The 27,462-nt window shown below is 56.3% G+C and overlaps 1 protein-coding gene across 1 annotated transcript; it reads right to left on the reverse strand.

Moving 5' to 3' along the window:
- Positions 1-527: 527 nt before the first annotated feature.
- LOXL1 (lysyl oxidase like 1) lies at positions 528-24,721 on the reverse strand. The gene is made up of 7 exons (XM_037047075.1): positions 23,237-24,721; positions 8,681-8,789; positions 5,758-5,895; positions 5,255-5,411; positions 4,570-4,665; positions 2,835-2,950; positions 528-867 (listed from the first exon to the last, which is right to left on the reverse strand). The coding sequence occupies exons 1-7, from the start codon at positions 24,384-24,386 to the stop codon at positions 861-863; spliced, it is 1,773 nt and encodes a 590-aa protein (XP_036902970.1). The 5' UTR covers positions 24,387-24,721; the 3' UTR covers positions 528-860.
- Positions 24,722-27,462: the final 2,741 nt, after the last annotated feature.

A 27,462-nucleotide genomic window follows, 5' to 3' on the forward strand; every position in this document is an offset into this window, starting at 1 on the left:
ACCCCTGTGCCTTCCCTTCCTGGGGAGATACCGCCTGCCACGTGAAGACTCCACGGTTCCTCCCAGAGGTTGTCTCACTGGGTGTGGCGTGCACCCAACTCCATCCCCTGTGAGTTCTGAGAGCAGGAACTATGTCTGATTCTCCTGTGTGTGCTCAGCCTCAGCACAGCCCAGCATTCAGGAGGCGCTCGCTATGTGCATAAGTGGCTGGTAGAGTGAATGGCTGTGTATGGAAGTGAGGAGGGTGGGAGAATGAGGCCGCAGGGACTGGAGGTGGCGTGGGAAACCAAGCAGAAGCCCCTCCTGCAGGGGGGGTCCTCTTCCCACACAGAGAGCTTGGCTTTGGAGTGAGCCCCTTGGGGCTGCCACAGCAGGCTTCACGCCCTGTTGTTCAAGCTGTAGTCCTGATGGGGTAGCGGGTGTTCTCTCTGAGTTCTGCTAGGAGAAAGAGGAAGCCCCACGTGGTCCCCTGAGCCCAGCCTAGACCTGGCCAGCCTAGCAGGCAGGCCACAAGCAGAACCACAGAATAGAAAACCCTTGTTTTATTCAGCCCAGGTCTGGGCAATTTTGCTCTGTGGTATGGTCAAAATATAAAAAATAAAAACCAACAACTGACAAAGTAACATTGTAGAGAAAACTTAAGAATGAAACTGGGCCGGGCGACCGGAATCCCTGTGGTTTTGGTCCAAGTTCACTCCCTGAGGCCGGCAGGAAGGGATGCCCCTGTGTTCCGCTGCCCCTGCCTGTGGGTGGGGGGCTTGCACCCTTTGCACCAGGATTTTCCTGGTGGGAGGCTGCCCGGGAAGCAGGACCTGCTTGGGGAAGCCAGGAGATTGGCCATCTGTCCACCTTCTCGGAGATCAGGATCTAAGGAGAGAAAGAGATGCGGGCTTCTGAGTAAGGCCCCTTACTCCACTATCAGCAAGGCCCGCACCACCTCCCCAGCTGCAGGCTTCCCTCCACAGCCCAGGCCCTGCTTGGACGGGCAGGCACGGCTTCATTCCTCTCAGTAATCTGCGCAGGGGGAGAGGGGACCCTCAGCCCACATCCAAGAAAAGGACGTGCACGGACTCCCGACTCCCTCCCAGGGCATGCCCTAAGCCCCGCCCCCTCCCTCTGCCCTGGCCCAGACTGTTCCTGGGCAGAGCTCTTACTGTTTGGAAATACTTTCTAACTCAGTACTTCTTTTTTTTTAAGGGCTGTTTCCTCTTCAGAAACAAGATTGAAACCCACAGGCATCAATCCTGTGGCCTTTCTGGGCAAGCTTCTTCCAGCTTCCTGTGCACTGGGCCAGCTGCCTGACTGCGGTCAGGGTCGCAGAGACGCGCTCTCTCGAGACCCCAGCCGGCAGGGCCCGAAGCCCTAGGTGGGCACGCGGGGTCAGGGCTGCCTGGCTGCCGGCCCTGTTTCGGGGCAGTGCCGTGGTGCCTCTGGGAAGGGGAGGCTGTCTTAATCCACTCTTCCCAACAGTAGGCAGGACAAGAAGGGGAAGCAGGCTCCCCGCCCCACTGCATACCCTTTTTCCTTGAATGCCTCTTTTTTCCTCCCCCCTCCCCCCTTCCTTCCTCTCCTCTCAGAACTGCTTCCCAGAAAACCTCAACCATTTAGGTGACCCCTGAATCTGCATGTCTGAGTCAAGCCCTGAGGAGTGAGAAAGTGCTGGAAATCCAGGCCTGCAGAAGAGGCCTGTTGCCCAGGACGGGGCATAACTCAACTGTTTCAAGCACTCTGTGAGCTGGATAATTCCGATCTAACTCTGCTTGCGAGAAACTTGATCTCTGCACAGAACTAGAGGTTGCTATTCTCATTCTTCATATGCATGGTGTGACTGTGTGTGTGTGCACGGAGGGTTGTGAACGGCCCACCCAGCGGTGGCAGCCAAGAGTGAAAGCACTTTCTCTCATTGTGCTCCAACCCTGCTCACACGATGAGCGCCCCGGACCCCCCCGCCCCTTACAGGTTCCACCTCCCACATTCAGGAAGCATCAGTTCCACACTTTTGGGTAAACAGTCCCCTCTGGACGTTGGAATCTCTGCCATTTACCCCCAAGCTGATGGACTTTAAAGCTCTAGGAATGTGCGCTCTCTCTTTTTAATGGAAGAGTTGTTTTGACCTGATTGAACATTTTAAATTCACATAGAGTGGGGTGGGGTTTCTTTGCGAACCTGTAAGCAGCAGGTCCCTGGGCAAGGTACTGATGTGGGGAATCAGGAGAGAGGCTGAGGGCAGCGGGCCTGGGGCAGCAGCAGCTGAGGACCGGGCCCAGGAGCCCCGTGCCAAAGCCCTGGTCCCAGAGTTTACCAGCTCAGCAGTGGGGCCCACCGACGGATGATGGCTCATTCCCACTAGAATCGCTTCTAGTCTGTAACTGTCTAATCCAATGTACTTGGTAAGGACACTGTGATCACAGACACCATTCCCTGAGTGCTGCTGGGAAGGGTTCTCGAACACGCAGACATATGGCCTTTTAACCCTCCTCGCAAGCCTATGTGGGATATAAAAAACACCTGTTTTCTATATCCTAGTTGAGGAAAGTGAAGTGCGCAGTTCAGTGTCACAGAATGTGTGCCTCCGCCTACCAATGCTGCTGCCTGCTGGTTCCCACTGGAGAAACCTGAGGAAGCCACAGCCCAGAGGCCTGAGCCCCACCACTGGCACTCAGGGTCGGGCAGGCAGGGGCCAGGCTCCTGTGCTCAGCCTGTGGGCTGGGCCGACTGCAGCCGTGTTTGGAAGTCAAGGTGACCCAAAGTGCAGGTGTCTTGTGTTCCGTGTGGTGAGCCGGCTTCCCAGGCAGGAAGGGGGCTGGGCAGGGAGGGGGTAGGTGAGAACTTACTGGACAATTTTGCAGTTTGTTGTAGACACATAGCGACCTGTATAGTGGATGCTGCATCTCACCACATTGTTGGTGAAGTCAGACTCCAGAACAATGTACTTAGGGTTCACATGCACCTGCGGGGGGAACAGAGGGAAGAGAGGTCTGGTCGGGAGGCTGCACTTCACTTGGTCACCAGGAAAGGTGGTGGAGAGGCAGACAGACAGAGGCAGGGGAGAGACAGGAAGACAGGGAGGTGGAGAAAGACCACATGAGACCAAGGGACATGGAGACAGACACACCGATGGAGAGACATGGGGAGATGCACAGACCGAGGGAGGAAAGAGACAGTTGTAGTCAAAGAATACATCAGATCACCCTTAGGGGACGAGGGGAAGCATCCCAGGAGCCGGAGCCCAGGCCAGGGTGGGCCCTGCAGCACAGGGCATCTGGGGTTGGAGAGGCTGAGTCGACATCTCAGGGAACACAGCCAGGAGTGAGCGGCCCAGCCGAGATCCCACACCTGGTCTCCTGACTCTGAGGCTTACACCCTTTCTCTGCGCATGCCCATCCGTATGAACTGCGCACGGCCGGTCTGACGCCAGGTGGCACCCCTGCCTGACACACGGAGATGGTGGCTCAAGCACAACCTACGCTTTTTGTCTGAAGAAGAGCCACTCAGACCCAAGGAAGCCTTTCACGTATTGGATCCTTGGTGGGGCAGGGGGTGGGGGCGTTCACTGGGGTAGGCTACCCTCAGCGAATAAAACAGGACATTTAAGATCAGATGGAAGGATGTTACTTTTAAATCCTTGTACACTCCTTAAGGGCAGGAACCGCACACTGCTTATGTGGCTTGAATCCTCAGTGCCCAGAACTCAGAGGGGCCTTTGCACATGTTCAGTGAGTGGATGAAGGACGGAAGGACAGAATGCCCTTAACAACCCTGGCCCCTGGGTAAGGCGGAGAGAGGCCTGCAGAGCCTGCTGAGAGCTGCTTGGGATGGGCTGCTATGTTCTGAAACTCGGCAGCCCCAGCCAATGGCTTCGTGCAGGCGAAAGCCGCCTCCCAATCCATCTTCCCAGCTCCTCCTCTGAACGTCGTTGGGGAGCAGTGGGTCCGAGGGGCCTGGCACGATGATCGAGGCCCTCACTCTGCCGCTGTGTGGAAGAGCTGCGATCTGGCCTCCCTGGGGGAGGTCACGATGACTAGTCCCCACGCAGGCTGTTCAAGCACCCATCACATTACGTTGTGTGTCCTTAATGTGCTTCTGTGCTCGCCCCTCCCCGCCAATGGAAGGGGTGTTGGAGCGGGCATGCATGGGAGGTGGGGCTCGGGCTGGAAGGGATACTTGGTCACAGGAGTCCCTAGCTTTGTAGGGGTCACGGTAAGGAATGGAAGGTGTCTCTCAGAGGGTGGTGTCCTCACCCAGATGGCCTTCCCTGCCCACAGACAGGGAGATGGACCCCATGGCTCTCCAAGTCCTCTGTCACTTAGGGAAGACAGATCCATCCCTTCTTCTACCACCACCACACCTGGCCTGAGGTTCCTTGGTGTCTGTGTGGGAAGAGGCTTATCTGCCCGAGGCTAAGACCTTTGGATAGGAAGTGCAGACCTCCGAAAGATGCCCCGAGAGGCTCCTTCTGCTCAGCTGCTGGGAAGAGGGAACATGCCCAGAAGCTAAAGCACGTCTCAGAGGTGGGGACACTGAGGTGAGCAACGGGCTAGAGGGGGTGCCCCAGTTCGGGAGGCCCACCTTGAGGATGTAGTTGCCCGGCTGTACATCAGTTATATCAATCCACTGGCAGTCGATGTCTGCGTTGTAAGTGTCATAGCAGCCTGGGCTCAAGCCCTGAGAACGGGGACAAGAGTAGAGGGTGGGGTGCCACATACTCCTCAGAGCCACTCATGCCAACCCAGCAGCCAGGGCCCCTCCTTCCTCTTTGCTTCGCCCCAACCCTGGTCTAGGGCAGCTGTTCAAAGCGGATCTGCCCCTTCCTAAGCCCATGAGGTGGATGGACCAGGAGATGACAGACAGATATAATCACCAGATTAGAGGGATCAAATAAGGAGGGGCCTGCCTGGGAGAAATGGATGGAGGACAGATGGCCACTCTGTGATTTCTGCGCAGAAGGACAGGAAGATGCATCTGGGCAGATAGGCAAGTGGAACCTCATGCCATCCTGGCTCTGCCGGATTGTTCCCTTTCTGACATGAGCAGGCACCCTGGGAATGAGGCAGGAAGGGGCCTGGTGGAGGGAGGGTCCCCAAGGGGCTCTGTGGTGGCCTGAGGAGTGGCAAGAAGACCCCCATTCTGGTTGAGCTGAGTGGCCAGGGGCCATGGCACCAGCCCTTAGCCCAGGATGTGTTGCTGTCTACTGCAGCTCCCAGGTCGGGCTGCATCCTGCCCCCCTGCTCCCGCCCCGCCTCTCTAGCCCAACCTGTGTGTGAGAGGTGCATGCGTAGCGCTTGAGGTTGCCAAAGTCGCAGGTGCTGTCCTCCAGGCAGAAGCTGGCCTTGTGGCCCTCGGCTACCTTCTTGCCTGTGGCCGCATCCAACAGGTCATAGTGGCTGAACTCGTCCATGCTGTGGTAGTGTCTGGAGAAAGAGGGCAGGAGGAGAGAGACGGAGGCCTCACCATCCCGGGCTTCCCGTCCCATCCCCCTTCTGAGAGGGGCCCAGGTGACAGAGCCTCCTGAACAGTCTGGGCTCCTGGGTCCCCTGTTTCCCACAGGGCAGCATCTTTCATGTCCCCTCTTGCAGCCCAGCTTTTACTAAGGCTCCTTTGAGAAACTCTTGCTTCAGTGACAAATCTTTGGCAGAAAACACCTCGGGGCCCTCCCACCAGCACCTGCTCCCCCAGGGGCACTAGTGGGGGAGGGGAACTGGGGCACAAGTCCCCCAGCCCAGAGTAAGGGTGGGAGAGGCCACTGGCCCCACTCACTGGTGGCAGCTGTGCCACTCCCAGGTGTGCCGTGGCCGGTTGGGGAGGAAGTCCGCTGTGCCCTGGTTCTTCACGCGCTGGGGGAAGCGCAGCAGCACCCGCACGTCGTAGTCGGTGGCCTCAGGGGCGTAGGCAGTGCTGCAGGGGCGGGTGGGAAGACAGGAGTGGGGCGGGGCACTCTGACACGGAAATCCGGAATGGGCCAACTTGTCCCCGAGGACCCCGGCATCCGACTCCCTGCTCTGGGCCAAAGGCTCAGATCTCTCCCCCTCTCTCCATAAGGCTGGCGCATCTGGCCTGACACTGACCCTCTGGTGCCTACAGGTGACTCAGCTGGGGACAGCCTCTGGGGATGGGGTCATATCAAAATCTTTAGAAGTCCTTTAAAAAATGGGCCTATGCAGGAGATTCTGGTAAGTCCTCCCTCCTCAGACAGAGCCTGGGCAGGTGCTGAAGTATGCCGTGTCCGGGCTGTGGCCTAAGAAACAAGCTCAGGTTCTTTGGCATCAAAACCCCTTCACGTCCCTGGTCCTGGTGGTCTCCGGCTCCCCCACATACCCTAGGCCCCAGATTCAAACACTGATTCTTTTGCTAACCTAGACTTTTGCCCATGCTGTTTGCTTGACCTAGAACTCACTCAGCCTCCTGGGCCAACTCAGGTCCCCTCCCTCAGGAAGTCTACTCTGACTGCCCCGCTTAGAGAAATCTTGACAGCTTGTGAGCTCTAACAGTGATTCCACACACTCCCTAAGCTAGGTCCAGGTCACTAGGCCACCTCCCCTGATCCTGCAGCTTCGGGGCCAGAGGCCCGCCCTTTTCCGTTCAGAAAGAACGGGTCTGGTGTGAGCTGCTTGCTCACAGTTCACTTACTGATCCCCAATTCTCAGCTGAAATGGGCTGTCCTGGCTGGCCTCAGGGGGACTTCCCTGGCACTTATGAAGGTCTGGGTCCTAAGGCCAAAGGCAGAAGGTGGCCATTTGTGGGAATTAGCTCTCTCTGAGAGGATGTCTGGACAACAGGCAGTACAGATTCCTCTTTGCCAGGACATAAAGCCCTTGGCTGGGGGAAGCTTGGAATCCATCTGTGTCTGGGTTGGAACAAACACCCTCCTTCCCCCTGTTGAGTTCAATGCTGCCCTTCTGTTCGGCTCAGCACACCGTGGGAAACCATCAGTCAAGGTCTAGGGTCTAGGCCCAGCCTGGCCACAAACTCGTGGTGAGACTTGGAGCAAGTCCCTCCCCTTGTCTGGGTCTCGCTGGCCGTCTGCGCTCTGGCACCAGCCTGCGGCTCACACTTCGATCATCTCTGAGGGCCCTGAGCTCCAGGGCTTCAGTTTTGCAGGGTTTTCCAGGGCTATTCTCCACCTCCAGCCTCCTCTGACACCTCTGTCCTTACCGACCCCTTCCTCTCTGACTTCAAACAGCTCCAGCCTACAAATTGCTCCTGCTAGTTCTCCTCCCGCTCCCTGTTTCCTGGTCTGTCCTTGGGGCACGTCTCTCCAGCTAGACAAGGACAGCGCCCCCAGGACAGGGCCCAGTTGCCTCCTCCCCAGCCCATCCAGGAGCTCGGGGCTAACTAATGTGGGATGCTTCAGGAAGATGGAGTGATAGCAGGGTTTGGACTCAAACTCCTCACAACTCAGCCATCCTGGACTGCCATGGAGGCTGTGAGTTCCCCACAGTTGGGGGGATCATAGCAGGAGCGTTTTCACGGCGTCCTGAGTGGGACGTCTCCCAGGAGACGAGACCAGACCTGAGTGGGCAGGCCGACCGAGTGGCACTCAGCCTGTGGGCCCGGGACTACTGTCCGTTCACACACTGTTTGCTGCCAGTCTGTAAAGAGATATGGAACTGGCCCAGCATCTAAATCAACCGCATTAGTAGTCACAGTGTTACTTTAACTGATCCTTTTTTGAAGCCGGATTTTCTTGATGAAGGAACCAGTAAGTTGAGCTGCACCCTGGTCAAAGCCCCCTGTCTTGGTGCAAGGAGATCACAGGGTGGTCAGCTGCTCTGGGGGTTAGTGGACTAGAAGTTCCACAAGTGAGAAAATGTTTAGATTCCGGAGGGCTTCCCAGATACTAAAAAATAAAGGTAAATAAAGAGTCCAAATGTCAAAAAGGCAAGTAATTAAGAAAACAGGGTGCTTCCAGCATAAGAGAAATGTCAACTAAAGAAGTAGGTCAATGTAATCCTTAACTAGTTCTTTATCACAGGGAGATGTCCCCAAAGCATGCACATTGGAAGAGAACATTCGCTGTTAATAAAGTCAAGCCAGCCCTGCGGGAGGCAGGATCACCCAGGAACGACGGAGAGTTGGCCGTGCTCACCTTTGGGGTCACATACATTGGTCTCTTTCCCCTCTCTGGGGCCACACGTAACAGAGGCCTCTTTGCCACCTGTGCCCCCTATCCGTGCTGTGACCCAAACAGCCTGGGCCAGCCACAGCCACACCTGTCCTCTGCGGAGACGGCCCTGCACTCTGGATCTCTGTCTTGAGTCTCCCTGAGGACTTCCCCGGGTCTTTCCTCACAGGAGCTGGGGAGCCGCACCCCCCGTGAGGAACCTTCTCTAAGGTGGCTGACAGCAGAAATGTTTTAGTTCCTGTCCTCGCACCTCAGGTTCCTGAGTAGGCAACACACACCTTCAGGGCTGACGTGAAGATGAAACGCCCCAGTAAAAGTAAACTTCCTTATGGAGTGAAGTTTTCAGAAATGCTGGTAACAGCTTGTTCCTTACGTGTCCCAACTCCCTTGGGGCGGGCAAGGCTCAGAGATGGCGGATGAGGTCCTAAGAGGCTCAGACGCTCGGCCAGGGCCATGTGGCTTGCAGGCAGCCTGGCAGCCTGGCTGGCAGGCAGGTGGGCTCTGGATGACTCCTAGGGACCCTCCCAGTGCTCCAGGCTTCATGCCCCAGCTCCTTACCTTGCCAGGCACTTCTCCTCTGCTGCACAGCGCAGGGAATACAGGTGGGCTCTCTGGACATAGGTGGACGCTTGCACATAGTTGGGGTCTGGGACCAAGTCAGGGAGACCTGGGAGCGGGCAGTAGGAGAAAGGGAGGTGGGAGGAAGAGCACAGCATTGAGGAGAGTCAGGCTGGCCGTGGTTACTGCCCAGAGAACAGCCAGCTCTAAACACCCTTAGCCATTTTTCTTCCTCTACACAGGCTGTCACCTCCTCCAGGAGGCCTCCCAGCCTGAGCTATGTATGGGATGTCTGCCTCCCTAGGTTTAGGTGCGAGGTCAGGGAGGTTAGGGAGCAGGAGCGCACCTCTGGAGGTCCGTGCTGTGGAAGTGCTGAGACCTCTTCACTGAACTAGGAAATGAGTAAGAGCTGGGAGACGGGCGGAATGGGCAGATCCAGAGGAGAGGGAAGGGTTTTCTTGGTAGGGAAACAGCATGAACAAGGGCCTGGAGGTAAGACTGAATGAACCAAGTAATCTGACAGAGACCCTTTCTTTCACGTCCTTGTTCCCCAGGCCCCTGCATCAGCCTCCAGACATCCTGTGCTCCTCGTACCCAGCATTCCTTATAAACCACCGAGACATCCGTTAGCTTCTGGCCCCAAGTGGGTCCCAGCAGGCTTGTGGGAAGATCTGGGCGAATGTTGGCTGGCAGACGTGAGGGTGGGCAGGAAGAGTGGGCTAGAAGGAAAACGTCCCCAGGGCAGGCTGCTGACGGGGGCAGGATTCTCAGCCTGGGCCCCCAGCACAGCTCCTTTCTTCCTGCCGTCTGCCTCCTGCTCTCCACATGCAGCCTCTGGCCTCTAACCTGAGGGAGCCTGGCTCCCTCCCCTGCAGGGCCCAGGGGAAGTATGGAATCTGCTCCAGCCCCAGTGATCACTTGTTCCCAGGATACGCTAGAGCCGGGGCCTGTCCATCCTGCCTTGCTTCCTCCTCACTCCTCCCCAAGAACACAGTATTCCCATTGAACTGTATTAGGAATTAGCAAAAACCAAACTCAGGTGTCCAAACCCCATCTGTATGAAATAAAGAAGCAACGATCTTGCTGCTGGGAGTGTGGGAGCGGTGGGGCACAGGGTGGAGTGGCAGGTAGGCAAGGGGCCCCAGAGCCCCGGGCTCCTGCCCAGCCTCTGAGTGAGCCTACCCAGGGAGTGAGCCCAGGCCTCTATGCCCCTCCCCTCTCAGGCTTCAGGGACTTCCAGGCTTTCCATTTCATCCTTCAGGCTTTCAGCATGAAATGAGGCTGTGAGTTCCTCCTAGCTTCAAGCCCTCTGCTCTCAGGGAACAGGCAAGGTAGGGGACTTGAGTCATGTGGACAAGCTTCCAGCTCCCTCCTCTTGCTGCCAAACCCTCTTTTCAGCTTTTAGGTCCTTAAAATGAGGTACAGGAGGAGGATTGTGGCTTCTAAGGCTTTCACAGATGGCACGTATCTGCCTGCCTGCCATCCCTCTGCTCACCCTGGGGCCCCGGCCTCAAGTGGGGACTGGGTCCAGGCGGCCAGTGTTACCTCACCTACTTGGAATGAAGAGAAAATGTGGAGCACAGGGTGGGTGAGGATGAGGTGGCTCCTGGCTGAGGGGCCGTCTTGGCCAGCCTATGTCCCATTACTCAAGCCCCCAGGAATGCCTGCAGTCATTTCCTGAGTGGTCCTCAGGTCCTCTGAGCTGGGGCCACCTTGGTGCCCCACTGGTACTCACTGGTTCCTAAAAGCTGGGTGGGGGCAGGTGGGAAGACAGGAATCGTGCCCTTCCCCTCGATCTGTAAGCAAGGTGTGGGGGTGGGTCCGCTGGACTTGAGGCCTCACGAGACCCAGAATTTGGCACCAGAAGCCCAGTTCCAATAAACACTGCACAGATGGCTCCACACGCTTTCCTGGCCCGACCCCTCCTCTCCAGGCCATTCCAGGGGTTAGCTGTGCCGGGAAGTTAGAAGAGCCAGCTGAATAAGAGGCCAGGGCTATTTGGGGCCAGGGCAGGTTCGTGCCACTCCTGACCTCTGAGGCAGTCCTGATCCTGGTCCTCCCAGGAGCCCTGACCCTGGCCACACACTGAGGTCTGACACCTATCAACAGCTCCGAACCCCCAACCTCGAACCTCGAACCTCGCCACTGCTGTCCGCCCCCAGATTATCAACTGAAGCCGGGTACCTTGAACAAACAAACCACCTTAAAAGGAGTTCCTTTGACATAATCAATCCTTTGTTATTGTAACTGAGTGTGGTTGGCTTTTAAAAATAACCTTCAGGGCCTGGGGGCAGAGCAGATCTGTGGTGCACCACTCGTGGGCGGGCCCCTCTGACTGCCGGTCACAGTCTGGGCCCTGGCTGGGACAGGGTTTTCTTCCTCTTACTGTTGAGTGCTCTCAGGTTCAGGTGGGTGCCCCTGCTCCAGGAAGCCTTCCATTAGCATAGAAGACCCACCCCCACCCTGATGTTGCGGGGGTGGGGGGTGGCGGGGGGTCACCTCTGTCAGTAAGCTTCTTTAATGATTTGCAGCTTAATACAGTCGTCCCTCAGTATCCAAGGAGGTCTTGTTCCAGGACTGCACCCCCAAGGACACCAACATCTGCAGATGCTCCAGTCCCCCCGTCAGTGCCTGGGGTCTGTGCACTCCCCGTGTCCAGTTATGGGGGCTGACTGTGCTTACTGTTCCCGCAGAGCATGCTCCTCAACACTGGGAAGCGCCAGAGGGAGGTGAGGCTCAGAGAAGGCAATGAATCTACCCATAGTTGCACAGCGAGCTGGGACAGCTCCAGGGGGGAGGTCCCAGATCCTGAACCCCTCCCAGAATTCCTCTGTTCATTCCATTCTCTAAAAGTGAACACTTTTTAAAATTTAACCTACACAGTCGAATGCACAGATTTTACGTGTATAATGGGTAAATCTTGATGAACGTGTACCTCACACAGCTGCGGCCACCACCAGTCCACAGACTGCGGCCGTCGTCCAGGAAGTTCCTTCTGGCCCCTCCCCACCCCGGTCATCACTGACCTGCTTTTTCATTATGTTAGTTCTGCCTTTTCTAGAACTTACAAGGAATCACCAACCCCACCTTTATCCTGTCTTCTTTTTGTCCCATACCTCTGGCCATCACTGGGTTCTTCGGCTCCCCTAACTGGCACCCCCACATGCTCCATCCTTTCTCCCCTTCATTGCCCTGGGGGAAGCTGCCAGGAAAAAAGAGCAGCCTTTAGGCTAAGGATCCCTGCCTCCCCATACCCTGCCCCAGCCAGGGAGGGCCCCCTGCTGAGGTGTCTGGGAGCTGCAGGCCCTCCACCCTCTGCTGGTATGTTTTTTCAGGAGGGAACAATGCCTCTTTATCTGGCCTGCTCTTCTGAAGGCGCTGCTGCAGCAGCCAGGATCTGCAGGCTTGGGCTCTCAGCCCCTTCACAGGGGCTTGGGCAAGAGGGCGAACTGTGGGATAGTGGAAGGGGGATGCAGGAAAGCTTGAGCAGGGCCTTGTGGATGTGTAGGTAGGGTACCGGTCTGTGCTCTCTGGCTTCTAGGATACAACCAGGCCCTCCAAGCAGCTGGCCAATGTTGGGTGAATTGCAGTTCCAACCAGATCGTGTATTCAACCCCCACCTGATGCCAAGAAGTGTGCATTTTAGCCCTGACTGGTGTGGCTCAGTGGGTTGGGTGTCATGCTGCAAAGCTAAAGGTCACTGGTTCAATTCCCCGTCAGGGGACATGCCTGGGTTGTGGATTTGGTCCCCAGGTGGGGCGTGAATCAGAGGCCACCAATTGATGTTTCTCTCCCTCTCTTTCACCCTCCTTTCCTCCCTCTCTAAAAATTTTTTTTAAAAAGTGTGCATTTTAAAGAACAACTCTGGAGAGGGCAATGCTTAGTCAGAAGGTGGAGATAACCATAAGTCATGGGGATATAACTTTGAAGAGGGACTGAGATCTCTTATTTAGAAAATAGGGAGTCACCCAGCCCTTGCACATGGCACTGAAGATTCTATTAAGTGGGTTCCAATGAGAACTTTTCCTGGAGACTCCCATTTTTAGAAATGCAGAATGGAATTAATCATAATTTTCATTTCAGAGCACACAAACCATTATCATGGGTCTATGCAAGGCCCCTCTCTTGTGATACAATTTTTTAACCTTCATTTTCACCCCTGACCCTTAGCTATATCCTGCGATAGGGGGACTCAAGAGTTAAAGGTTTTAGCTTTAGTTACAGTTGATAGGCTTAAGTGATTAATGCAGGTGGAAGGCCGTCGTTCCAGGAGGTCAACAAGCAATTCAACCTTGTGCCCCCAAAAGTCTGCAAGCTCATGAAGATGGTACCCGGAGCCACTGTGTTCCAGGGAGGGGGACATGAGACAGATAAAGAATCATGGATCAACAGGTAAAGAAGTACCAGAAGAATCTCTGTGGCTGGGGCTGCACCTCTTAGCCAATTAATCTTTTTTCCAAACCCCTTACCTGCCCTTTCTTCTCCTAGTAAAAAGGTTGGCTTGAGATGTAATGTTAAGAGCGTTTTTGAGGGCACATCACCCGCTTTCTCGGATCACTGGCATCCGAATAAAGCACCCACAGGCTCCATCCTCGTCTCCAGTTATTGGTCCCAGTAGTGACAGGCAGCGTGAATGCAGATTTCTCTTTCATTTGAACATTCGTGTCTCTGTACAGAAAATCTGCAATGCTCATGTATTCTTAAAGTATAGAAATAATATTGTCTTGTTTCATTCTGATTCTTGAGTTTTCAGTCAATGTAAACTTCTTAAGATCCACCTAGTTCATTGCTTGTCATTGTTAAATGGGACTCCACAGTGTGCACCCCCGCCTCCCACCATGGCTAATCTAAATGGTCTCCTGGGACAGAGCCCAGGGGTGCAGCTAATCACCCAGAGGATAGCCTCGCTCAGGCCACCCAGAGAGGCCCTGGTAACCATCAGCATCTGGTCTTCTGCTCCCAGGAGGCAGGCAAAATCCTGGCTTTTTACCCTATGTCACAGACCTTCTGTGTGACCCTGACCCTCTCCAGGCCCGATGGCCTCAATTTCTCCAGATCTAATTGTCCGGTATTCCACTCGTGGCCTGGAGCCCTGAGCTGTCCCCCTGTGGGCACCCCTCCATGCTGACCATAGGTTGGCACTTCAGGATTCAGACTGCTTAGAGCCTGTGCCAGGTGGAGAACATTGAGTCAAAGGGCAGCAACGGCCCCTGGGGTGGCCACAGCCAGGCTACTTGGCTAGGCAGGGGCTGGGTATAACTGAATTGGGTCCCAAGGCCATTCCACAAGCAGCTGCTAGTCTAGGAAGCTCTTCAGCCACAGAGGGCCCCGGCAGACCCTCCATGGCAGTGAAAACACAGAATTTCGCATTCTGGCCCTACCCCTGGAACCTCCTCTGTGGAGGATCCAGGGCCCCTTCATTTATGCTCAGGACCAGCCTGCCTTGCTCCTCCATTGTCCAGGTCCCTTTCCATTTCATGTGGACAATGGGGAGATTGGACTAACTGGTCTTTGAGCGTAATTTGATGGCTCCATAAACACTTGGAGATTAAAATACTTTTCAGGAGCTATTCCCCAGCCTTGGGCAAGAGCCCAAGACCTCTCACAACCTCTACAGACAAGCCTTCAGCAGCCAGGAAATTCTCCCACGTCTGACCTAAATTCTTCCTGCTTCGGAGGAGACCTGTTCCCTCCTGCTCAGTGGTTCCTGGAGGCTGCCCAGTGCTGAGGGCCTGTGGTTACATTCCTGCTGCTTGCCCACACCTCACCTGTTTCCCTGTTGGCTTCTCCTTTTCTGTGGGTTCTATAAACCTCGTCTCCTTGGAAATCTTTCCTCTCCAGCCCTCCTCTCACAAGCAGCAGATGAAGGAGAGGAGAAGGCAAAAGAGTCCTAATCTCCTGAGCTCTGGCTGGAGGATAAACAACTCCAGCAGGAAGTGGGCAGTGGGCTGTGAAACACGTGTGCAGCCAGACTCCAGAGGAGCCCCAGGCAGGAAAGCAGACCACTCGCAGAGAACAGCCTTGAATAAAGATGAGATGAGAGGGCTTCCAGGGCAGGAGCTGGCAGCTCTGTGCCCTAGGAAATTATCATCTCATAATCAGAACATTCGCCCTGGCTGGTGTGGCTCAGTGGAATGAGTGGTGGCCTGCAAACCGAGTGGTCGCAGGTTTGACTCCCAGTCAGTGCACATGCCTGGGATGCAGGCCAGGTCCCCAGATGGGGGTGAATGAGAGGCAACAGATCCATATACCTCTTGTACATTGATGTTGCTCTCCTTCTCTTTCTCCCTCTCTTCCCCTGTCTCTGGAAGTAAATAAATAAAATCTTTTTTAATGTTTTATTTTTACCACCTGCCCACCCCAAATAAAATCTTTTTTAAAAAAAGAACATAAAATTGTCAGCACCGCCTGACAGTGCCATACCAGGCAAGGTGGCTGGGAGGTCCACGGTGCCCTACCATGAATGGGGTACCACAGCCCAAGCAAAGATGTGATAGCCATGATGTCAGACCCAGAGCCTATAGTGGTTCCCTACTGCCTACAGAACCAGGCCCAGGCTTCCCAGGGTAGCAGCGAGGGCCTCTGTGGCCTCTGGCTATAACCTGACTTTCCAGATCTCTTAACCTTAAGGATCAATATACACAGCTCCTTAGCATACCTGACCTTTTCTGCCCTAGCTCCTGACCCTGTGGTGCCCTTGTCTTAAAATTCCCTACTACACACACACACACACACACACACACACACACACACAGAGGTCAGCTCTGCCCTCACTGGGGTACAGAGTCTGCAGGCCAAAGCCTTCCTTGTCAGTTAGGACCACCCCGCTGCCACCACCCTGTGCTCCTCTTCCAGCTCATGTCTGCTGCCTCCACCTGAGTGGGAGACACAGCCCAGCAGCGGGGACAGCCTCACTCCTCTGTGTGGCAGGGCCCAACTCAGAAAACAGGATCTGTGAGTGTTTGTTCAATTGAGCAAACTGCTGAGGACCTACGGCAGATGGAGAGCGAGCTGGGAGAAGGCTAAGCTTTGGGGAGGTCAACTACGCACCCTTCTAGCAAGCCTTCTGCCTCTTCCTTGTGTACCCTGCTGCCCTCCCACCTTTGCAGGCCCTGCTCAGTGTCCCCCACCCCACCCCCAGAATGCTTCAGGCCCCTGAGTTCTCTCCCTGCCCCTGGGATCCTTCAGGGTGACCTGAATATTTTAAGATTTTATTTGTTTATTTTTAGAGAGGGGAAGGGAGGGAGAAAGAGACAGAGAGAACATCCGTGTGTTGTTGCCTCTTGCATGCCCCCTATTTGGGACGTGGCCCACAGCAACCCAGGCACAGGCACGTGCCCCGACTAGGAATCAAACCAGGGACCCTTTGGTTCGCAGGCTGGCACTCAGCCTACTGAGCCACACCAGCCAGGGCCACAGGGACTTGAGCCTTTTTCCTTTCTTACAAAATCCATTCAGCCCACAGCCTTTCCATCTCAGCTCGTAACAACTTCATCCTTCCGGCTGCACAGGCCATAAAACTTTGTGTCATGCCTGACCTCTCTTTCTCTTACATCTGCATCTGTAGTCCACGAGGAAACCCCTTCAACTCTACCTCCAACACACATCCTGAATCTGACCTCCTACCACCAGGTTGCTGCCACCTTGCCCAGCTGCCGTCATCTCTGCCTGGATCTCTGTACCAGCCTCCTCTCAATCTCCTGCCCACCTCCTCACTGTCCACCAGCATGGCCGTCAGGGCCTGCTTCATTGTCAAACCCTGCAGTAGCTCCATGATGCATGGAGGAGAAAAGCCGAAGTTCTAACAATGGCCTGCGAGGCCCTCCGTGGTCTGAGCCTGTTACCTCTCTGACCTCTCTCCTATTATATCCCCACTCCCATTATGGTCTGTACTTACCCACACATGAAAACCCCAGGGAATTCCTGCCACAGGGGTTTCCACTGGCTGTTTCCTCCATCTGGAATGCTTTCCCAAAGACAGCTGCATAGCTTGCTCATCCCCCTCCATGTCTCTGCTCAAATGTTGCCTTCAGGAGACCCACCTTGACCACATTTGCAACCTGTCCCCCCATGCTCCGGACCTCCCTTACTTATCTGTGTTTTTTCCCACAGCACTTGTCACCTTCTATTATTACCTCTTTATTATATTTTTGCATAAACTCTAAGATCCACAAGAGCAAAAATGGTGTCTCTTTCCTTTCTCTAACAAATACCCACCTCTAGACCACTGTTGAGAACATAGTAAGGCACTCAATAATGTTATTATTGCATAGCTGAATGTCCTCATAAAATGATCAACCAGACAAGAGCCACTGGGGGTCGATGGGGCTCTGCTTTGCCTGCTTCCCAGCTGTGGGCTCAGGACTCAGTGCACGGAAGGTCTGGGAACTAGAGATACGCCAGATGGAGGTGGGCTTGGGCCACTGCATCCTGTGTACCTGGTGTCTTGCTGCTGGGGCTGAGACGTTGGTGAGGACAGGGATGGGCACCCTGGACTTCCCTGCACTCAGCCCAGGACCTGGTACCTGTACACCCGGGACAAGCATGTGAACAAATGCCTGTACCCCCAAAAGGGTCTGGTGGCATCCGTCTGTGTGAGCACAGATTTCATCACCAAGCAGAGGCTGGGACTGACTCCAAAATCCTTTCTTTTGAAACAGGATGTGGTGCCAGTTGTCTCACTGGCAGGAGGGAGGGTGGGTTGTCTCCTGAGGCTTTGATGGCACAGTGCGCTCGAGCCGCACCTTCCGCACCTGAGTCCCTTCCTGCTCTGGTGTTCCGACACCAGCAGCACCCATTTCCCGGTGAGACTGGAATGCCTGATTTGAGTGCCCATCAGTAAGAGGTAGAGGAACCCCGGCCCTGTAATCCTGAATCCAGAAAAAAAGGCCCTCTGGGTCCAGCTTCCTGCCTCCCTCCAGGTCAGGGCAGGAGCGGAGATAAGCCCCAGGCTCTCCTTCCAGCACCCCCCCCCCCCCCCCCCCCCGCGCGNCCCCCCGGGAATGCCTACAGGGGCTGGAAACAGGTGTGGGCTGCCTGGGCAGACCACGAGTCTCCCGCGCTTCCCTCTCTTCTCCTCCTGCCGCTCCAGCCACTGCCCTGAAGAGCTTCCCGTGTGCTCTAGGCGTGGATAGGAGTGGGTGGACTTGAGCTGGGACTGTTGGGGGGGGGTGCCCTTTCAGAGCTGAGAGGACGCTGAGATAGGGACCCCTTGGGTTAAGAGAGAGGGAGGGAGGGACAAAAGGCCAGAACTCTCAGGTCGAGTGTGGCAGCAGCAGGATGCCAGGAGGCCCAAATGACTCTGAACCTTGCTCCACCACCACGGCCCAAAAGCTCTGTGGTGCATTCAGGTTCAAGGCAAAAACCCAAGTGTTGGTTTTCCAGAGGATCTACACCTGAGGGAAACAATGACCATGGAGACACACCCTTCCCTGAGGGGCAGTCCAGTGGGGTGGAGAATCAGCCTGGATGAGTTACTGAACGTCCCTAGCCTCAGTTTTCTGGTCTGTAAAATGGGGGTGATAATACTATCTGCCTCACAAGATTGCTGGGGGAATTAAATGAGAAAATAAAAAGAAAATACTTGGCATAATGTCTGGTGTGTGATCAGTGTTCAATAAATATCAGCTATTATTATTATTATCATTATTTAAAATAGGAGCTGTCTTTTCTGGCAGGGGCGGTCCAGCTTGGGACGAGGGGAGAGACCATGTGACCCTGCAACTGGATGGGAGGAAGGAGCCAGGAAGCCTGACTGTGAGGAAGCTGTCAGGACACTGCTTTCCTGTCCCCGCACTGGTGGCATCTGACAGCCAAATAGAGAATGAGGAAGAGGGCCCAGGTCCCTATCTCCACAGCTCACATGGGACAGTTCACGACAGCTACCTTGGCCTGAAGACCCCATTGCTGTCTGGGAGCGCCCAGACAACTCCAGGAAGGAGGGGAGGGTCCTGAGCTGTGATTCTGGCTCTACCAGTTGCCAGTTACATGATCTTGGGCCCCGGTTCCCTCATCTGCGGAATGTGGATAATAGTAGTACCTTGGGTTCTCATGATTAGGATTAAGTGACTGTAACTGTCAAGCTCCCAGACCAGGGCCTGACACCGAGGAAGCACTAGATGAGTGCTTGTTAAGCAGCGGTCTGGGGGCCGGGCAACGGCAAGGCCCTAACAATGCACTGCGAGGGACTCGGCACCTCCGACGCCTGGCCCGCTCCTGTCTCATCTCACCCCGCTACAACCAGTGCCTGCAACAGAGCTGACAATCACGCATCTGCTGAATGACCAACTAAATGAGGGAATAAATAAAGTGTGCAGGTAAGCAAGAACACATAAAAATTTAAAAAATAATAATGTACGATATCAAGAACTCAGGATGGGGAAGTCATACAGACTCTAATCCTGGTTTCAATGCTAAGAGGCCATGCGGCAAATCAGCAAGTGAACCCGCCACCTTACCTATGACATGGGACGAGTGACAGTGCCTGGCTCATTACTGCTGCAGGAGTTAAGGGGGTTGATGTGCCCAGTGCCAATGGATGCTGCTGTAAACATCTCCTCTCCTGCTGCAGCTTGGGGACTGAGGCCCAGGGAGGGGAGGTGGGTGGAGGAGTCCCCAGTTCTCGTACCGCCCACATGGTTTGCAGGTGGGGTGTTTGTCCTCCTGGGTCATCTGAGCTCAGTCTGAACTCTGGCTCAGCTGCACCTGGCTGTGGGACCTCCCCGAGTCCCAGTTTTCTCATCTGTACCAGAGGACCACAACCTCCACCTCTCTGGGAGGCTGCGAGGGTGAATAAAATCACACATTTAAACCACTAGGCTCAGTAGCTGTTCTTCAGCAAATGGCCAAGTTGTCAGCATCATCTCCACCTTGGGACTCCACCTCTGGATGCTGGCTGGGGGCGACTGCTTCTGTGGTCAGGGAGCCAAGGCTGCTCTCAGGGCTAAGGGACCCTATTTGGCCTCTTGGGTGCAAGGCATGGGATAGAGAGGTGAGCCCCCAGGAACACTTACGTGTGCAGGGAGGGGAAACCTCTGGGCCTAGCTGCAGCACAATACCCATGGGAGATGCAGAGGCCTGAGAGAAGGAGGAGGAGGAGGAGGGGAGGGGAGGGGATGGGATAGGAGAGATGAAAGGTACCTGAAGGTTCTGGAGCATTGGCAAGGCATTAGATTTTGTCCTGAGGGTGGCTTTGGGAGCCATAGGGCCTTCTCCCACAGGGGAGTAACACGGTCAACACCTCAAGGGTTTATCTGATCCACGTGTGGGATGGACTGGTGAGGGAGAGGCAGGGGTCAAGGAGCCACAGCTCCCTCCTAGCCTCTGACTGGCTGTGTGAGGACAGAGCTAGAGGACCCACGCCAGGCCAGGCTGGTGAAGCCTCGAGAGATGTCCTGGGAGGACGTCCAGGGCAGCCTGTGCCGTGTTACTTTCACAGTGTTGCCAGAGACTATGAATCAGGCCAGGACTGGTGTGGGGGGGAGCTCTGGGAGAAGAGCTGTAGTCCTCTGGGGCCAGCACGAAGACCACCAGTTCAGAGAGCCTGGGGCTGCGGGGAGGCAGGCATAGGGGCAAAGAGGCTGGGACAGAGGGGCCTGGTTGTGGCAGAGGGAGAGACACAGTGAAGGAGACACAGCCTGGCCTGGGAAGCAAGTGGCTACCCTCTAGGCCTCTGAACGAACGTGCAGAGAGCCAGGAAAAGTATGTTACCCTCCCTGAGCCTCTGTTTCCTACTCTTTTCTCCAATTACATGTTTCAGAGTTGGAGGCCCTTGGGCACCCTCCACCCAGGGTGGGAGGAAGAAGGTTGAGGCACCACAGGAAGAAACTGGGTTCTTCACAGGCGCTTGGAAACCACACAGGCACGGAGGGACGAGGGTGGTGCGCACATGTGTTTAGTGTTGTGGGGATACATCCACGCCCACACACTCCGGCTGCCAACGCCCAGCCTCAGACCCCTGGGTGTGTGGCCAGGCAGAATGAGGTCAGCTTCAGAGAATCTGCCCTGGACTCCCACACCAAGCCTGGGGGTCTGAGCTAAAGGACAAGACTTGGCCTTCCTTGAACCGGGATTTTTCCATGGTCCAGGACTAGCAGGGTAGGGAAAAGGACCAATGATAGGAGAGAAGGTAGTGCCCCCTCTCTGTAGCCTGATCTCCCCACAGTCCCAACCCACATACTGTCCCCTCCATGACCAGGGAAGGGTGCTGATGGCCATCCCTTGCAGCAATGCTTAGGCACCTCCTCTTCAAGGAAGTCCTCCCTGAGTCCCTAGCCCCCGACTGGGGACACTTGTCCTCTGACCTCCCCCAGCCCATCCCCCTGTGCTGGCCCAATCACAGCACTGAGGCGCCCTCTTTGCTGTACTTCCCAGGGCATGGCCAAAATTTGGTGCGTGCCAGCACACTCTGCCTGGCCCTGGCATACTACCTTCAGTGGAGAAATGTCTTTAATCCAGATGAACTGTGTGGCTCAGGGGCAAAGGCTAGAGACCCTGCTAAGCAGCAAGCACCTCTATTCTAGACACGGCCTTGCCTTGGCAGGTCCCCTTTGGAACCTTAAGAACTGATAGGCCAAAAAGGGGTCCTAGAAGACCCACTGGCTTGGAGTACAGACATCCAGTCCCAGGCCCAGCTCTGCCAGTGGTCCTACGGAATTTGAGGTCTTGGTTTTCTCCTCTGCCCAGAGGTAGGACGCTTTTGGCTGAGCCCCACTCTGTGGTCTTGCCTTCTAAGAAAAACCACCACAAAAGCTTAGCACCTTATGGACAAAACATCTTCTCCTCTAAGGAGCGTTAGGAGTAGCTGATGCTCAGGTGCTGCAAGTCCCAGTGAGGACCAGGAGGGTGCACGCTCCATCACATCACAGACGGCCCTCTATCGCAGTCCAGTCTCAGCCCGTGAATCAGCTGGGAATCAGCACCCAACTCGACTGCCATGCCTTGGATGGGAGGGAGTGGGCGGTAGCAGGGGGACACTCCTCTCCCCTAGCCTCGGGTTCCAGCAGCCCCTAGGGAGAGAGGAGCACTGCTACCCACCCCACTCCCCAACCCCTGCCTCAGCAGCAGCCTCTTGCCCAAGGTTAATATGGCTGCAGACAAGGCAGCAGTCCCTATGCTGACAGAAGCAGTGAAGGCTGGGGGTGCAGTACCTGAGTCCCTGGGCCCAAAGACCTCAGCCCTCACCTGGGGATCCTGGCACACCCACCTCGGTGTGGAGCAGATAATCCACCTAGGTGTGGAGACAGGCACTGATGACAGCCTGACAGAGGTAGGGTAGGAGTGGACCACATAGGCGTTGAGGATTGAATGGAAATCCTTGACCAAAGCGGATTGGAACTTGCATACACAGAAGCAGGAAGGAGAATTCTAAGACAGCAGAGGATGGGACCAACATCCGGCCAGCCCGGCCAGACCACTAGTGGGTCCTCGGCACAGTAGCCCACCTGCTAACAGCACAGGTGGAATTGCCCAGGTGAAAATGAAAGGCCGCCCCCTGCACTGTGTCCTTGTGTGCAGATGGTTTGGGCCTTCCCAGGTCATATCTTCACCCGCCACCCCAAAAAGCCAGAGAGAGGTCCAACCACGGAGGCCTCCTAAGACTCTCTCCCAGGGCCAGGACTGCGATGAGCTAGCTGAGCGGAGTGAGTGGGGCACTGGCCTCGTGTGCAAAATTTAATGGGGCACCAAAAGACTCAGTAACCAAGATAAGTAATATTTGATGCAATATTTTTAAAATTCAAAATCCATACTAAAAAACACCTGTGATGAAAAAAAATCAAGATTTCAAATAAAGACTGCATCAGGATTGCTGATTTTTCTGTTTGCCTTAGGCTCCAACACGGCTTGGCTTGGTACCATTTCTGATTCTATTTAAAATTGGGGTATTTTGTTCATCACGGAATTTTTTTTGCATTATTTAGATCTAAAAATGCATGAAATTATCATTTATCTCAATTACTGAGTTTTTGGCGGCCCCTGACATTTTCTGCTCCCCTAGTGTCCCCAAGGGAATTTTTGTCATCTGGTTTGGATTCCTGCCTGGGGCAAGAGCTTCTCCTCTAACCTCCAGTCACTGGGCCAAGCTCCCAGGGACTGGGAACTTGCCACACCTCCAGAAAGGCATCCCTCAGGCCTTTCTGACTCTCGTTCCCTGCTTCACCCTGTGAGGCTGGCACAGGCGCATCTCCAAGGAGGGAGGACATGCCCTGATGGGAAGGAGGAAGAGGCAGGGAGAAGGGCCTCTTCCCTTTGTCCTCACATGACCCAAGCCAGGTCTGGGAGGTGCCTCCTCCCAAAGCCTGGCCAGTCCCCCCACCTCCTGCCCCTCAAGTCTGGGTCAGAGCCCAGGCCTGCCTGGCCAAATGCTGGCACCGATGATGCATGGAAGCGGGAGCTGGGAGGTGGGATGCACTGGGGCTGGCGATTCGGAGTTGGGGGTTGGGGTCCTTACTTAATTCAGGGAGGGCCTTTGGTAAAACACAGAGGAGGGTCTAGGCGCGCGGAGAGGTTCACCAGGGGCCTGGAGGACAAAGCACTGGGCGTGGGGACCGTACTCACCGCGGCCGTTCTGGGTGGGCCGGTACACGCTTCCCACGCTGAGGCGGCCCTGCTGCGCACTGCTGCGCTCCGCCACGGGCGGGGGCGCGTCCGAGCTGCGCACCGGCAGGTAGGGCGGCTCCAGCACGCGGAACGGGGGCTGCGGCTCCACGGCCCTCGGCGGGACGTAGGCCTCGGGAGGGACGTTGGCGTAGGGCGGGTACCAGCCGAGGCGGGGGTCGCCCCCGTAAGCGCCCCCGGTGGCCTGCGCTGCGTCGGGTCCCGGGCCGGGGTCGGGGTGGGCCTGCTCGGAGCCCGTGGCGCCCTCGTGGTACAGGCTGTGCGAGTAGCGGCGGTCCAGGCCGTCGGCGGGCGGCGGCGGCGGCGCGTAGGGCCTCTCCGGGGCCGGGTAGAAGCCCTGCGGCGAGTACTCCGGCTGCTCCTCGCCGCCGCCGCCGCCGCCACCGCCGTACTCCTCGTAGCGCGCCCGCGGCTGGAATGGGTAGAGGACCCCGGCGGAGGCCACGGCCGCCGCCCCGGCGCCCACGCCGCCTCCCGCGGCGCGGTAGTACACGTAGCCCTGGTCGTAGGTCCGCGCCGCGGGGTCGTAGCTCTCGTACTGGCTGACGAAGGGCGCCTGCGGGTAGGGGAACTGCTGCGGGAAGGAGGGCTGCTGGCGGTAGGTGGTGGCGAAGGCTGAGGCCGAGACCGAGGAGGAGCTCCCTTGATGGGACACCGAGGTGCGAGCCCGGGCCATGCCTGTGCTGTCCCCGACGGCCACCTCTCGCCAGTTGTCGGGCACCTGGCCGAAGCCGAAGGGGTGCCGCGCTTGGCCGCGCACAGTGTCCGAGCCCACGCGCCCGGGCAGGGGCAGGGACGGGGCCTGCCGCCGCCGGAGGCCTCCTTGGCTTCGCCGCTGCGGGGTCTGGGGGGCGCCTGCCAACAGCACCCGGGAGCTACCCTCGCCCCGCTGAGTCCCGGCGGGCAGGTACTCGGAGCCCGAGTTGAGCAGGCTGTAGAGCTGCCCGTTGTTCTCCCACTGGATCAGCTGCCGCCAGCGTCCCGGGTCCGGGCCCTGCCCTGGCTGGGCCTGTTGCCCGTGCACCAGGACGCAGAGGCAGACGCCCCACACCAGGGCCCACACCTGCCAGCCGGCTCGGGCCAGAGCCATGGTGGCCCCCTCTGCAGAGGCCTGGGGGACCGAGAGGCTCTCAGGAGTGGCCCCCTGTGCGTGCTTCTCTTCCCACGGCCTCGAGGACAGGATGGCTCCTTGCCTGCCTCAGCTCTAGCTTTGTCCATCCTGGCCTTGGTCCGAGCGGGACGGCTCCTCCGATGACAACATTTCGAGGCCAAGAGGTCAGGGCAGGGCTGGGGTGGTGCCCAGGGCTGCACGAGACTCTCTGCAGGTCGCTGGGCAGGACCGCCTGGGGGCCTTAGATGGGCAGTCCTGCACTGGCTGGCCTCGGGGGCTGGCGCTTTCCCACTCTGAATGAATAAGCAACAGGCTGGGAGTATTAGGAGGTTTTGGGCAGCCTGGTCTGCCTGCTGGGGTCTCCTCCGCAGGGCCCTATGGCCCGCCGGGTTTTAGCTATGTGGCCTGTCCCACAGCTGCTCTGCTCCTTCAGTCCCTGGAGCTCCCAGCCAAGCCACAGACCTGCCTCTGAGGAAGGGAATGAAACCTGGATAGGGGAGGGCCTCTGGGGACTCAGGCCTGGTAAGTGGGGCTCAGGCAGGCAGGAAAGGGCTGGAGGGTCAGCAGCATTTTGGCCATTTTTCTCTGCTTTGGACACAGACCCCTGGTCTATTACTGCTTCTTGTGAGGGCTTGAATGAGCCCCTGACTCCTGGCTACTCCAGCCTCTCACCAGGATTCCCCAGGCTCCCACTCCCCAAAGCCAGTGCCAAGAGACTCCTTCCTTGTTCATGGGCTTTCTTGGGTAGATTCTGAACCCCAGCTAAACCACCCTCTGATTCTGACCCCAGGTGCACCTCACTTCCTTGTCCTGAGTACACTGGGGCTGGAGCTTCAGCTTTCTGTCTCTTGGCATACCTCTGGGTCTTACCCTCCTGGACATATGCCACTCTTTTGAATAGAACTTGTGAAATCATGAGAGAGAGCAACGTTCTATATGTTATGTGTAGTTTCTATGCTGTATCTCTTGAGTCAACATAGCCTGGAAGTATCCTGAGTGGATACAGTGAAACCCGGGGCTATCTGCAATGGGGATGGGGGTCATTCAAAGCATTGTGTGCCATAACGTACAACAGAAGAATGGGGGATTCAGGAGCATGGACCCAGTCCTGTTGGAATGCTTTGGTGTCCAAGAAATCACACTCTGAATGCCTCCCTTGGGCTGCCTTCTGCCTTCCAACCTTTCCCCTGGGAACTGGAGAGCAGACATCCCCCTCTGGTGCTTATAAACCAGGTAGGAAGACCCTGCCTTTAACCTGGCCCATGCGGATTGCTCTTCTACTTTGGGAACTCCTGGAGTCCGCCTTGGGAGGAGACAGCCAGAATGGACATTCCTTGGGAGCCTGAGCCCCCCCCTGTCCACCCCCACAACCAGCATTTGTTCATCTATCACACTGTGCTTTAGGATAAAGGCTGGTTCAGGTGACTCAGGGTATCTATCTGCCCTTTAAATGCTCATAACCAGCAACATTCAACACTGGTCCCTCAGCTCCCCAGTGTGGGATTTGGTTTCAGGCTCTAGACAGGACTCCTGCAAGGAACAACGAGCTTGGCTCAGGACACCAAGCCAGATGCAAAGCCAGTTTACCGAGGACTACCGGGACCTGGAGGGTTAAGCAGCACCACCCCGCCCCCCCCTTCACTCTCTGCCCCCTGCAGTGCTGGCCTCAGCTGCTTGGAATCCCTGGGGTCTGTTAGGGCCCTCCTGCCAGATGGGCAGCAGCTCCAGGAGAGGAGGTGAAGTGGAAACAGGCCTCAGGGCACCCCAGGCAGGAGGGGAAGAGGAAGAATGGAAGGAGGTAGGGGAGTCTCACTGGCCTCAAGTGGAGAAGGCTGAACCCCACTTCTCAAGCCAGGCAGGCGGCAGGGCTGCCTCAGGACTTTCCAGCAGTGAAGAGAGGCGGGCATGGGCCATTGTGCTCAGCAGGCCTCTAACTCTGAGCCAGCTCTTGGCATGAAACCCTACCCTATGCTGGCTCCTGCTCCTCTTTCTTTTTTCTTAATAAGGTTGAATCAGAATGAGTCAGAGAAGCCAAGTTTCCTGTTAGTCTCTGTTTGAATAAACTGCTCTGGACATAGCTTGGGCCTCTGCTCAGGCTCCCAGAGCCAGGTCTGCATCCCTGCCAGCCCCTCCTGAGACTGCAGGCCTGGGGTCCTGGCCTGGCCGGGCCTCTGCCCCGGGGAAACCAGGTGAGGTGTCAGAGCTTCAGAGTCTTCATTTATAACCTGGGGGTCATACCTTTATTGGGGCACATTTGGGAGAGTAAATGAGAGGATTATGAAAAGTACCCAATATCGTGCCAGGCATGTGGCCACCATTTTCTGGACTGTGAGAGAAGGGAGGGAGGGCTTCATCTGCCAAGGGTGCTGCCCCTGTCCATTTCTCCTGTCTTTTCCCAGTTTTCACCTGTTCTGCATCCTTCCTTGCCCAGGGTGAACCTTGTGCAAGGTAGGCACCTCTCCTGGGGCCTGTCCTCTTCCCTCCTCCCCATTCCCTCCCTCTGACTCCCCTCTTCCTTTAGTCTGGGCCTCCTGCTGTAACGACAGGGCTCAGCAGCAGCTCTGTGAGCTCAGGGGAGCCTTTTAAACTTCACCTCTCCAAGAGGGGCAAGGCCTTGCCTCCCTCCATGGCTTGAGGTGTCCTGGCATCATTTGATCAAGGCCTGCAGAGTGGGGTCTGAAAGAGACCTGAGCAGGCTGTAGAGGGTGCAGAGCTTGGGTCAAATGAGGGCTCCGCGTTCCCAGGCTGGGCTGTGCCTGCGCTGTCTGGGGGTGAAGCAGGCAGGCAGCTTGTCCCTGCAGGCCAGGATTCACACCCACATTTTTAAGACCCAGCCATGTGGTCGAGGCTTGCTGCCAGTCCCTGGCACCAGGAACCAATCTCAAGGGAACTTGGAGGGCCAGTGCTTCAGGGCTGAAAGAGCTCATTGATTGTGCATGACTCTGTTAAGCACCTACTGTGCGCTGAGCTCTGGAATAGGCTGCTCTGTTGCTGGGGTTCCCATGGAGTGGCCAGTGTCTCTTGTCCATGTGATGGAAAATTTTCCAGGCTCTGG

This window comes from Sturnira hondurensis, unplaced genomic scaffold (genome assembly GCF_014824575.4).
Source record: "Sturnira hondurensis isolate 20B ecotype Veracruz unplaced genomic scaffold, ASM1482457v3 Scaffold0005329, whole genome shotgun sequence".
Taxonomy (NCBI): Eukaryota; Metazoa; Chordata; class Mammalia; order Chiroptera; family Phyllostomidae; genus Sturnira; species Sturnira hondurensis.

Coding starts and splice junctions, on each gene's coding strand:
- LOXL1 (XM_037047075.1), bottom strand. CDS start 24,386: ATGGCTCTGGCCCGAGCCGGCTGGCAGGTGTGGGCCCTGGTGTGGGGC. Junction 8,790..23,236: donor GCCCACCCAGAACGGCCGCG/GTGAGTACGGTC, acceptor GCCCGCTCCCAG/GTCTCCCTGACTTGGTCCCA. Junction 4,666..5,254: donor CATGCACCTCTCACACACAG/GTTGGGCTAGAG, acceptor CCCCGTTCTCAG/GGCTTGAGCCCAGGCTGCTA.